Genomic DNA, 12,921 nt, shown 5'->3' with positions numbered 1-12,921 from the left:
AGATGGTACGCCCATACTGTCACGTGCACTACGCTCATCATTACTCGTACGCTACCAAGGAAGCAGCAGCCGCGTATCAATACTGTATGGGCTGCGGACATCAGGGCGCCTGGAGATTGCTCAGGCGTTACTTGCATTAATTACTCCTATAATGTATTCCTTTCATTTTGCTCCTGGGCCCACATGTCGGAGCTCAGCATCCTTGTATGTGCCTCCCTTGAGCTATAAAAGGGAAGATACACAACGTTACAAGACGGACTCTCAGACAAGCTCTCAAGTTCACTCAGACTCAATACAACACACAGACAATGGAGTAGTGTATTACGCTCCGACGACCTGAACCACTCTAAATCCTCGTGTTCACTCGTGTTCATCGACTATCTTGCAGACAGGCAAAACACTTAGACCCACTTCTCAACTTAGGATTTAGGGTGGGTACGTTCCGCCACCCGGCCGGAAAATTTCCTCTCCGACAGAAGTCTTCAAACGACTCTAAAAACAAGATAACAATGATATATATCTAAAGTTATAATTTTTTAATGGTACATATCTATTTTTTTTAAACAAGTCTATCTATACTCAGTTGAATGGCGCAGGCCCGAGCCGCAAGGCACGGCCGGACTCGTGTGCTCACATTCTCACTAGTTTCAAATTTTCATCTGTTAAACCCTACCCACCCGGCGAATCCCTTGACAAATCCAACCAGCTTGCCGGAGGAATACACCGGGAGGTACGTCAAACGGCGGGGAGAGGGAGGAGTAGGTCGCTGAGGGAGGGTTAGAGCTGGGCAAGGCCGTCGCTGTCATGGAGGCGCAGGCGACGGCGACGGTGAAGGAGGCGCTTGCGGCGCTGTACCACCACCCGGACGACGCCATCCGCACCGCCGCGGACCGCTGGCTTCAGGAGTTCCAGCACACGCTCGACGCCTGGCAGGTGTGCGCACGCTTCTCCTTTCGATTCGCTCTCTTCCTGTTCGTGTCCTGAGCTGGGTGAGGGTTGGTTTCTGTATTTAGGGAGTGGGACACTGCTAACTTGGGTCGTCTCAGAGTGAGATTTTCATGCAGTCGTGTGAATTCGGCCTGAACTAGGGTGAATTGTATCACATTTGTGAGTGGTTCTGTAATCTCTGAAGCTAGCTCCATAGGAGAAGGTGGGGATTGCGATTAGATTTTTAGGAGTGGGATTTTGTTCTGACTCCTGTTGACTGGATACTATGTCTGCTATAACTGAGGCTGCTGGTAGGATGTCTAACGCAGGATGGTTTTGGTCTCAATCAGCCCGATTGGTTAACCACACCATTTTATCCTGGATCACCGCATGCGTTGACTTTATTTGAGATTATATTTGGTTGCTTGCACGTGGGAGTCACAGCCTGTATGGCTGGATGCAAAATAAGCCATTTTGATGCTATTAACTTGCATCCACCCATACGCTCAAAATTATCGTATCTGGCTGGCCAGAGCGGTGCCAGCCTGCGCATGGACGCGCAGCCATCCAATCAGGCTGAATTTTGTCTCAGTCGGTATGCATTAATTTGGAAAACTCAAAGACTGGATCTTTTAGGTACATTTAACTTTCCAACCCTGTCAGTTTTTTTCTAGATTAGGGTTACTACTTTCTAGTGATTGCTGATGACACAAATCTACAAGTTGAGCTTCATTCAAGTGTCTTTTATAGGACTTCTATGCGAGCTCGATGTGATGCCAGTATGCCACTGACTGGTTCTACTTAGTCATCTCCTGTAATTGGAGGTTGTGGCATGTAACGTGTTGCTGTGGCTACCCAGGCCTTTGAATGGACTGCTGTTAGGAAGTGATGATTTAAGAAGATGATGGGATGATAGAGTTGTGCTTTGGCAATGTGTGCATTTGCCACCTGTGGGAATTCACCAAAGTTGACACTCTCTTTCAGTGTTCTCTAATTTCTTGATCTGTTATAGGCATATATGGTTTGTTTGTGTAAAATATAGAGTTTCTTGTCGACGGCTTGGAATGTATCTGGATTATGGTAGATGAATTTTCTTTGACATTGTATTATATTGCGACCATTTTATTGTCAAGTTGAGCGTATTTGAGTGTTTTTCTCATTCTGCTTATGCAGGTAGCTGACAGTTTGCTTCATGATGAAAGCAGTAATTTGGAAACTCTCATATTCTGTTCTCAGACCCTTAGAAGCAAGGTAAATAGAAAGGGGGCATAGCCACACCTTGCATGAACTATTTAGAAATGTTATAGTTTATTTATTTTTCACAATGATTGTCAGTAACCTTGAATACCATTCCATGTTATTTGTAGGTACAAAGGGACTTTGAAGAGTTACCCTCGGAAGCTTTTCGATCATTACAGGATTCTTTATACGTAAGCACTATATTGTGAAGTTTCTTTTACAGAAAGAAGTTAGCTAGGGCCACCATGTAGTTCTATTGCAGTTTGTGACCTCTAAAGTGGCTTAAAAATATCACATAGTATTTGCAGAAAGTAAAACCCATTTATGTATCATATTATTTTTCGTACAATTACATAATTTGGAAGTCAATTCACTAGTCTAGACTTTCAAAAGAAAGCACTATAAGTGATTACAGACTGAAGCAGTAAGCAGAAAGTCAGAAACCTTTTCTAGTCGCATCCAACCTTGCTAATTTACAGCTATGAGCTTTGAAACTAAAAACTAGCCCCTTGATTCCAAATGTAGGTCGTTGTGACAGTGACACAGTCTCTAATATGACACTTTGGCTTGCGATTTCTGCTAAAATATTTTAGATAGTGAAAACTGTACCCAAAGATTTAGCCTTGAATAGGAGTGCATGAACAACCACTATCCATGGGCGGCATGGGCCTGACCCTTAACTTGTGGTTTCTGTTGGGTTTCAACTCTAGCCTACCCAAACTTGCTTGGTTGTTATTATAGTGAAAAATGTATATTATGAAAATATTTTTCATGATGCATATGGTAACATCATCTGTCTGTTGTGATTGTGAATCAACATAATTTTTCATATGTTGGTCAGTTGGTGGTCCAAGCTGAAAAGTTTGACCAGATAATATAATTGTATGAAATAACTAGGTAGTATTTCTGTTCCCTAACCCTTAAATATCCCCTTCACTCCCAGTAGGCGACACCACCATTAGAGGCATTCATTAAGCCAAAGTTTAGTAAACTTGTATACAAGGACACATTTATTTATTTGGGCAGGGGGCACCTTTTTGTCACTCCAATTGCTCAACTGCCAAACCTGGGAAGCTAAGTGCTGTGCATATATCAAGGTGGACCTAATGTTACCTTGGGGCAATGACTAGTACATGCAAATGACACGTTTATTTATTTTGGGTAGCAAACACCTTAACCTTATCACTTCACGGGATGGTAAACCGCCAAACCTTGGAAGCTGATTGCTGTGCATATATCAAGGCAGACCTAATACTATCTTTGGGTGCTTACAAAGGCCTTTTCCTTGGCTCAAGCTCCTTTGCATATTATAAGATGGTGTCGAAATCATGGGCCCCGCCCAAATGGTGTTTTTTCATTTGGCTTGTTACTCAGAAAAGATGCTGGACAGCGGATAGACTTGCAAAAAGGGGCTTGGATCACCCGGAGAAATCTCTTCTATGTGACCAAGAGGCTGAAACAATGGACCACCTCCTTGTGACATGTGTCTTCGCAAGAGAATTCTGGTATCTTTGGCTGAGACAGTTTGGGTTGCACTCTCTCGCACCACAGATGACTGCTTCCTCCTTCCTAGGCTGGTGGGAAAAGGCAGCAGGAGCAGTAAGCGGGCTTATCAAAAAGGGTCTGAACTCCCTTATCATTTTGGGTGCTTGGGTGATTTGGAATCACATGAATAGATGTGTTTTTAATGGTTGGAATTCAAATATAACTCTAATCCTTAGTTGGGCAAAAGAGGAGATGCATCGGTGGGAAATAGCGGGGGCAAAAGGCATTTATTATCTGGCAGCCCCCTTAGCTGAGTCCTAGGGACTTCCCTGGCAGTGTGTGGGTTTTTCTGTTTTCCTAGATGGATTCCTTCCTTTATGCGTGTTTCTGGCCCCGTAAGGGGTCTTTTTGTATCGTGCCTTCTTTAGACCCTGGTTACTTTTTCTTCTTAATACAATGAGACGCAGTTCTCCTGCACGTTTTCGAGAAAAAAACTAGAACAATGCAGGGTATAATTTGTGTCTCTTTGACTTTGTGTTGTTCTATGAAACAATCTGCTTTTGAAGTTTTATTGCAATGTATACTGTGTTCTCCTATCTGGTCCTTTTGATTTCTTAGCCTTGTTATAGTATCTGGTTGACCTTTTAAGGAGCTTTGCTATTTTTTTATGTAAACTTTCTGCATTTTCAGGTATTGCTAAAAAAGTTCAATAAGGGACCACAAAAAGTTAGAACACAGGTAAAAAATATAGAATTAAACAGGTATTATTTATGCTAACACAATTGTTGTAACACTAACACACTTTTGACCATCTTCAGATTTGTATTGCAATTGCTGCTCTGGCTGTGCATGTACCTGTAGAGGACTGGGGAGCTGGTGGAATTGTGAATTGGCTAAGTGATGAAATGAAAACTCATCCAGAATTTATTCCAGGCTTCCTTGAACTGCTTATAGTTTTGCCGCAGGTACTTATATGTTCTTCGAGCTTTTTATCAAAAACTGACACACCTATGTTATCTGAAACATTGTTTGGTCATCCTTTTTTGTTGACAAAGGTGAGTATGTAAGGCGAATTTATTGTGTGCTCAAGGGTTTCTACCCTTTTCTCTTCTTTAAGGCAAAGATACACAGCTCTCATGAGCTCTATGATCGAGGAAACAATATGAAAAACTCAAATAAAACTGTAAAACAAAATATAATGGACGTTAAGTGTCATGGACTGTGATGGGGTTGGGGAATTGGAAAGGGAACTGTGGGTGCAGGAACGCCGGCCGGGGGCCTCCCACAGCCGGGCAAGAAGGCTTCCTTCTAATTCTTGCTTACCTTGAACCGATACAATAGTGTCCCGCTTATAGAGATGACTGACTTATCTCTTTCCTAACAAACCAACTAACCAAATATTATCTAACCCTTATCTCTTCCCTAACTAATCTGATCTAATCCTTATCTCTCGCCTACCAAACCATAACCACGCGAACAGTACCGATGCCCTCATTAGAGCCTCCCTGACATTAACACTGTGGTCCTCTTCTTGTTCTCTCACACTTTTACATGCACTGGGAATTTGAGAATGACTGAGACTCAGAGAGAATACTTCATTAACGTTTATACCGCTTTCTTTAAAATAGCCCCACTTCTGTCATCTCTTTCCATCTTATCTCCCCTTCTCTCCAAATCCCTATGCTCCTCTTCTTTGCCTCTTGTCCATTCTCCTGTACCCAACTACTTTGATATTTCTATCCACTGCTTGTGACGTGCTCTGCTCTAGGATGAGGCTACCACCACTGTGTAGGTCCAAGGACCATGAGTCATGCAGATCATAGCCATCTGTTCCAAGAGCATGATCTGGTATATTATGTGCCCGATGCGCACAACCCAGCCTGTAACTGCCAGCCTTCTATTTGCCTGCACCTGCACTTGAGCTCTGGCAAATTTCTAGCCACCTTACATGGATGGCCAGACCTCTGCAACAATCCTGGGCATTTATGGTGGACACAATTCTTTCTCATAGATTTATTCATGTGAGTTAATTTACCAAAAATGGCTCCTGCATAACATTCATAATTCCATATATTGTTATGCAGTGTGTTGGTCTATGAAATTGAACTTCGTCCATTGTTGTGTTTACAGGAAACTTCTAGTTATAAAATTGCGGCTCGTCCTGAAAGGCGCAGACAATTTGAAATTGACCTTTGTTCGTCTGCTAATGTTGCTATTGATTTATTAACTGCTTGCATGGCCATTGATCAGCTGAAAGAGCAGGTTTATTTACTCTTCTTCAACATTTCCTTTTATGAAACTAATCCCTTTAGTGTTATGATGCATTAAGAGGTTGCACACTTGAGCTTTGTTCTGCCTTTTGGGTCTTTTTGTTCTGGGTTTTGGGCTTTGTACTTTGGTCTTCTCTTAATTTAATGATGCGCAGCTGCGTGTTCAAGAAAAAAAAGAGGTTGCGCACTTGCGCCTACACGTTCATTTTTTTTCTTCAGAGCTTAGCTATTTATTTTCTACATACTCTGCTACATGCACACGTAATGTGCTCCCAAGGTTTGGTCCTTTATGTGCTACTTTCCTTTCTTCCATAAGTTTGTAGCTGTCCTTCAGTTACTTTGATGGTTGTCAATAGCTTTCCATCAAGGAGTTCGCTACCACCATAAATAACATTGGAGCTAATATCCTAGTTGCTGGACCTTACAGTTTATATATATTCTGTCTTGTACACTGACTCTGGCAGATTGTGTCTAACTGCGCGATAGTATTGTTATGACTGGATTAGTATACCAGATGAAGAGTAGGCGCCAAAACTTTAGATTAGATTAGTTTTGTCAGCCAGGATAAGTTAGTTTCGATAGGCTATTAGACCGTGTCCAACAGTTTACCCATATGGTCACCAAAAACACTGTTTTGCACTGTAGACTATATTGTTTGCAGAGTGGGGTTTGAATATGGGGATGAGGATGAGTAACTTGTTGGATATAGTATTAAGCATGTTAGTTTGGTCAGTCAGAATTAGGAAGGATTAGGTTAGTCAGATAAGAAAGAGATAAGTTAGATTGATTTGTTAGGATATTTTCTTGGGGGTCAAGTAAGCCTCTCTATATAAGGAGAGAAGATGTATCAATCTAAACATGCAAAATTGACAAAAGCTATTGCTTCTTGCTTCTTGTGTTGTCGCCCATCTATCTCACTGAGCTCCTAGTAACCACTGCGCCATCTCGACGTTGAGGGTTTAACCGTCGACCTCTCGTAGTCCACTACGCACTACGCAACGGGTTTAGGCGAAAGGGCCTCTAGCTAGGTTGGTTAGCTGGTCTGAGTAACACTTCTTAGGTCTTGAGTTCGACCCCCAGTGGGAGCGAATTTTAGTCTGTTGTTAAAAAAATCCTCTCGTCTATCCCACGCCAAAGCATCAGTCTAGGGACCGGCCTCGGTTGTGGTCGTTCTTACATGAATTATGATGTCGCTGTGTATGGGTGGGGCAGAGGTCCGGGGCTTTTCTCGACCCGTGTGAGAATGTCTTTTTAATACAATGTCTGGTGCTGTCTTACCCCCGGAAGTCGAGTTTTTTTTTCTAGCAGGTCTAGTTTCATCAAGCATATAATGTACTGTTCATTTGTTTTGTACATGCAAATGTGATATCCATTTTGTACAAACTACCTCAGATGTGAGTTAGCAGACCTTTTATCTTTACATGCAGCAATGCCACATCTTCATCATATCTTTTTTGAGGAAAGACATCCAATTCATGTTTCAATGGTCTTTTTATTGAAACGTAGAAGTAAACTTGCAATTCTGAGATACATTTCAGCAGTGAGACGACAACCTGCATTTATGGTGTACCTTTGATTGTTCCTCTGCAGGTTTTGGAGGGATTTTCTTCTTGGCTTCGTTTCTGTCATGGGTATGGAGTTTCTGTTGTTCTGATAGTGATAGTGTGATACTTCGTTTCTTGAAATTGTAGATGTTGTAGTATGTCTTATTCTATTCTTATGCTACTGCTGATTAACAGTATTGATTTCAGTAAGTATAATTAAAACTCCTCTTTCTGCTAGAATCTCTGCCTCTGAACTCGCATCACATCCTTTGGTCCATCTGGCACTCTCTTCATTGAACTCTGGTCAATTCTTGGAGGCAGCTGTAAATGGTATTGTTCTAAATATGCCTTTAATTTTTATTGTATCCAGGCTGTTTAACTTTTGGTATCTTATACTTTTCACCCTTTTGCCACATTTAACAAAATGAATTCTATACACAATTCCGTGACCAGTTTTCTGGTGTGCTTGCGGTATCATGGTTATACTTGATTCAGTGTCTGTTATAAATAAAACCTGATATGTCTCTAGATTATATATATCTATATCTATACGATATACTCTTACAAAAACAAAACCCCACTAGCATGCAATTATGATAGCCGTTTCTTCATGCAAGGTATTCACGTCAGGAAGCCTCATCCCCACTAACATGCATTCCACTGTCAACATCATCCACTAATCTTCATTTATGAGTCTATCTCTCCATTTAAGCTAAGTTATCTATACCAATGATCCACATAAGCCAAGGCCGTCTGGTTTCCATTCCAAACCATATCTGTTCGTCCAATGCCATTGTGATTCCTGCAGGCCACACCAACGCATGTGGCATTCTTTTAGTTCTTACAACAACAACACAACAACAACAACAAAGCCCTATAGTTCTAAGTAAGTTGGGGTAGGCTAGAGTTGAAGCCCAATAGAAACCACAAGTCAAGGTCAATGTTTCAGGCTCATGGATAACCGTTTAACTGCACTCCTATTCAAGCCGCCCAATAAAACTTGCCTTTTAGCTTCTGTGGTACCCTCTTGTCATATAGAATGCCAGATGTTTGACGCCACTTCATTCACCCTGCTTTGATTTTATGGCCAAAGTCTTCATCAATATCTCCGTCTCTTTGTAGCATTGATCCTAAACACCAAAATGTATTCTTCTTGGGCACTACTTAGCCTTCCAAATTAACAATTTTCTTTTAGTTCATACTACTTATTAATTGATTATTTCATGTACAAAATTCTAGACATAGCAATGCTCATAAGATTATTGTTCTTTAATGGGCGAAAGAGCCTATATCTTAATAGCACTTCTCAGCTTCTGAGTTCAACTCCCCCGGGAGCGAATTTCAGGTTGGGGTTAAAAAAATCCTCTTATCTCACGCCAAGGCACAATTATAAGGTGTCACACGCCAAGGCATAGGTCTAAGACCTAGTCATGATTGTGGTCATTTTTACATGGGCTCTGGTGCCGTTGTGTATATCTCGGGCAGGGTTGGGGGTTTTCTCGACCTGCGCTAGAAGGTATTCTTAATGCAATACCGAGGGGCTGTCTTGCCCCTGGAGGTAAAGTTTTTTTTGTTAATGGTGTACATGCATCTAGTTGACATTGTAAACAGTGACATTTGAGTACGACATTGATTGCAGTCCATTAAATATACATAAAATGGTAATAGAATTACAATAATACGAAAGCATAAATTCAACTTAGAAGGCGACATTGATTCCAGTTCTGCTTCTCTATTGTCTGTGTTTTTGGCCAAAACATGCGGAGCTTTTCTTGCTTTGACCATATTCAGAAACTGTGCCCCTGAAGGATGTTCATGTTCCATTCTAATTTTGTTTGTATACATGGGAAGTCCAGGATACTCTCCACTTCACCCTAGGCCAATTACATAAACACAACCCATTACATTAAGCAATACACAGCAACTCTAACACACTTGGCTCTGATGATTCTGTTACTGTGGTTCACCGATATTCAATTGAAGTGAGGATGATTAGTCATCTGCCTTTTTTGCTTGCTTAATAAAAGGTAGAAACATATTACAGATCTCTAGTGTGTCTGACTTGCATGAGATTAATATTAAAGAGTCACTGTTATTTGCTCAATATTCTTCCAAACAACTTTGGAAGCTTGTCCGTTTTAGCTTGATTTTACAGGATAAACTAAGCTTGGCCAAACCAACTCTGAGCTAGGGATCCAAGTGGGTACCCAGTTTTTATAATTCAGCTAGCTTAGTTCATTTTTTCTCCTAAGTTATCTATGTGGCATGCTGTTCTAGTTTGTTTTCGCAAGTTTTGGGTCGACCCAATGATCCCAAACAAGTGCCCTTGCATCCCTACTGAGAATGACTGTAGTTAGTTACACCTAAGATGACCAGTTCAGTAATTCTCATTCCTTTGGTTTTGTTGGAACCTCACTGATATAGTTAATGTTCTAATTTCCAGTTACATCTGAACTGATACATGCTACTGTATCTCATGGCGCTGGTACTATGGCTGAGCAAGTGCCACTCATTCAAATTCTTGTCCCTCATATTATGGGTCTGAAAGAGCAGCTCAAAGATCCATCTAAGGTATGAGTGACCTCTCTGGCAATATTTTGCATGGACAGTCAGTATATCTGTCAAATTCTTCTTCATCATGTTTTGAGTGTTAATTTTATTTCTTCAATCTTCATGCTCAAACATTTCATTTGGTGGGATTAATGTACTTCGTTGGTGATTCTGGAAAATTCAGAATTTCTGTTAGCGCCATAATTAGGATTTAGGAATGAGCCACTCTAGCTCTCTTTTAGTTATCTTTCATTGGAATGCACAATGAAAAGGTTTAAGCACCGTAGGTTGCAAGTAGTAGACTGATTATTGAGATACAATGTATATGAATATACCGGTAAGAACATGAGTGGCTTATAGAAACTCGGCCGGTAGGGGAAAGACCACCCTCACGATATTAAATTAAGAGGCTTAATTGGAGCCCTGACCGATAAAGGTCACGAAAGCTGCCCCCGTGCAGCATGAGGGTCCGCACCCTATAGCCCAGATCTTTACTCGTGCTTTGAGCTCTCCCAGCTCCTACATGAGGATCCGTCCCCTCATAGGTCAGTCCATCTCGTGTGCACACAACCAGATAGGGATGTAATTGGATCGAATACGAATGGATATTACTTATACATTATTTGTTTTTATATTTTCTCTTCGGATTTAGATCGGATACAGATATTATTGAGTCGTGTCAGATAGCATTTGAATGGATATCGACATCTTAATATCCAACTTTGAGTATACGAATACAGATATAAATTGGACACGGATCAGATCTTAGCCCTCTTAGACGGATCAAATTCGAATACCGACGAATAATATTCGTACCATTTACATCCCTACATCCATGGGAACCAGCAAGTGACCCTTTTTTAATCTCAGCCTGAAATTTGCTCCTACTGGGATTCGAACTTAGGACCTTAGGAGTGCTTCTCAGGTCACCTAACCAACTCATCTAGAGACCCTTTCGCAAGTGGCTTATAGAAACATAACCAACCTCCAATATCCTTTTCTAATAGAACTCAATCTATAGAATCATGTATATTTTTTTCTCGAATACGCAGGAGAGCTGCATATCATTATATTAAAAGTAGAAAGAAATAAGGTCCAAAATAGACTGGAGTACAAGTGACGCCTTACGACGGTCTAAACGTAACAAACATAAACTGATTCATCTATAAAGCTCTAATCCACAACTGAGAGGGAGGCAGCAAGGGAGGACAACCCCTTGGCTCCAGCAGTCTCCCACAGACGGCGCTCGTCCCTAACTTGAATTAAGAAATTAGCAATATTAGAGGAAAGGCCATCAAAGATGCATCTGTTTCTGTGATTCCATAAGACCCAAGCACCTAGCATAATAAGGGAGTTTAGGCCATCTCTGAAGGGACCTTGAATAGCTTCATTTGCTTCATGCCACCGCTCCATGAAATGTATATTCGATGGTTGCGATGCCAAAACATGCAGCCCGAATTGCCTAAGCAGGAGGAACCAACATTCTCTAGAGAAGACACAAGTCACAAGCAGATGGTCTATTGTCTCCCTTTCCTGATCACAAAGAGGACATCTTTCCGGATGATCCAGACCTCGCTTTTCAAGTCTATCTGCCGTCCAACATTTCTTATGAGCCACCAACCACAAGAAGAAACGACATTTGGGCGGAGCCCAAGTTTTCCAAATCCTCTCATAAGGTTCGAACTCCATTGAACCAAGGAAGAGCCCCTCGTAAGCAGCTTTAGCCGAATATTTGCCATTAGCAGCCAACCGAAAATATGCTTGTCCTCTTTATCAAGGCAAAGATCAACTTGGGCTACCATATCCCAAAGGCGCAGAAAGTCTACAAGAGCTCCAACAGATAAACTCCCATGAATATCATTAATCCATAAATTATCTCTGATCGCCTCCTGAACTATCCTTTTGTTAATCAACTTCTTAGGAATGGTCTCTAAAAGACGAGGAGCAATATCCACTACCCGTTGCCCTCCCAGCCATTGATGACTCAGAAGAGGGTAGATGCCCCATTTCCAATCTCAGAATACATGGCTATTTTTAAAAACTCTCGGATTTTCCTCGGGATATGAAGGGGCAGGGATGACCAGGGTCGACATGGCTCAGTTTTTTGCAGCCAAGCCCAACATATTTTTAGAGCCCAACCCAGCTCAGTGATGCTGAAAATACCCAGTCCACCAAGCTCGCGAGGTCTGCACACTCTTCCCCAGGCCACTGCACAATGTCCACCCATGACATTTTTACGACCACGCCAAAGGAACCCTCTTCTAATTTTATCAATGTTCTTCATCGTTGCAGAAGGCAGGTCCACAACCATGGCACTGTAAATCAGCATCCCTGTCAAAATAGATTGCACCAAAACACTTCTTCCTGCTTTAGTCAACAGATCGGCTTTCCATCCAGGAAGTTGATTAGCAATTTGGTCCACAATGGGCTGCACTTGCTCCCTTTTTAATTTATGCAAAGAAAGGGGCAGACCAAGTGTTATGGGCCTTAGCTCATTAGCTATGTCATTATGGCTAGGTTAGCTGCGACCACTGTTCACGTGTGGTTACTGTAGCGCGTGAACAGTGCCGGCCAGATAGGGTTTGTTATGTTGCTTAGCTATTGAGTTAGGGTTACCTCTCTATATAAGGAGGGGCAGGGTGTTAGTAGAAGGGGGAAGAAGAATAGATCTGGTTTAATCTTAGGGCCTCCTACGGGAGGGCTGAGTACCGGGACTATCTTGCGAGTGCATCGCAGTTCACAACAAATTGGTACCGGAGCCACTACGCGCGCATCGCCACCATGGCCGGCGCGCACGACGATCTTGTGACCTACTCCGCCAAGATGGACCTCATCCTCGAGCAACTTGCCGCCATCAATGCCCGTTTGGATTCCCATGACGCTCGTCTGGCCAAGCTAGACCAGGC

The 12,921-nt window shown here is 42.0% G+C and overlaps 1 protein-coding gene across 4 annotated transcripts in view; it reads left to right on the top strand.

Annotated features, from left to right (window-relative positions):
- The first annotated feature begins 544 nt into the window (after nt 1-544).
- Nucleotides 545-12,921, top strand: part of LOC103626170 (transportin MOS14) — a 33,421-nt gene continuing 21,044 nt past the window's right edge. The window contains exons 1-9 of one of the 4 annotated variants that reach the window (XM_008646564.3): nt 545-933; nt 2,101-2,178; nt 2,295-2,357; nt 4,342-4,389; nt 4,470-4,616; nt 5,782-5,913; nt 7,512-7,552; nt 7,704-7,795; nt 9,909-10,036. In XM_008646564.3, coding sequence (XP_008644786.1) covers nt 805-933; nt 2,101-2,178; nt 2,295-2,357; nt 4,342-4,389; nt 4,470-4,616; nt 5,782-5,913; nt 7,512-7,552; nt 7,704-7,795; nt 9,909-10,036 — 858 coding nt within the window. In that variant the 5' untranslated portion in view covers nt 545-804. Of the gene's footprint in view, nt 934-2,100; nt 2,179-2,294; nt 2,358-4,341; nt 4,390-4,469; nt 4,617-4,929; nt 5,673-5,781; nt 5,914-7,511; nt 7,553-7,703; nt 7,796-9,908; nt 10,037-12,921 lie in introns of those variants that run through there. The other 3 variants (XM_008646565.4, XM_020538289.3, XM_020538290.3) reach the window with 3 other exon arrangements.

The sequence above is a fragment of the Zea mays genome, chromosome 5 (assembly GCF_902167145.1).
Source record: "Zea mays cultivar B73 chromosome 5, Zm-B73-REFERENCE-NAM-5.0, whole genome shotgun sequence".
Classification (NCBI taxonomy): Eukaryota; Viridiplantae; Streptophyta; class Magnoliopsida; order Poales; family Poaceae; genus Zea; species Zea mays.
Note: the sequence above shows the minus strand (reverse complement) of the source record. Positions and strands in the feature narration are given on the sequence as shown.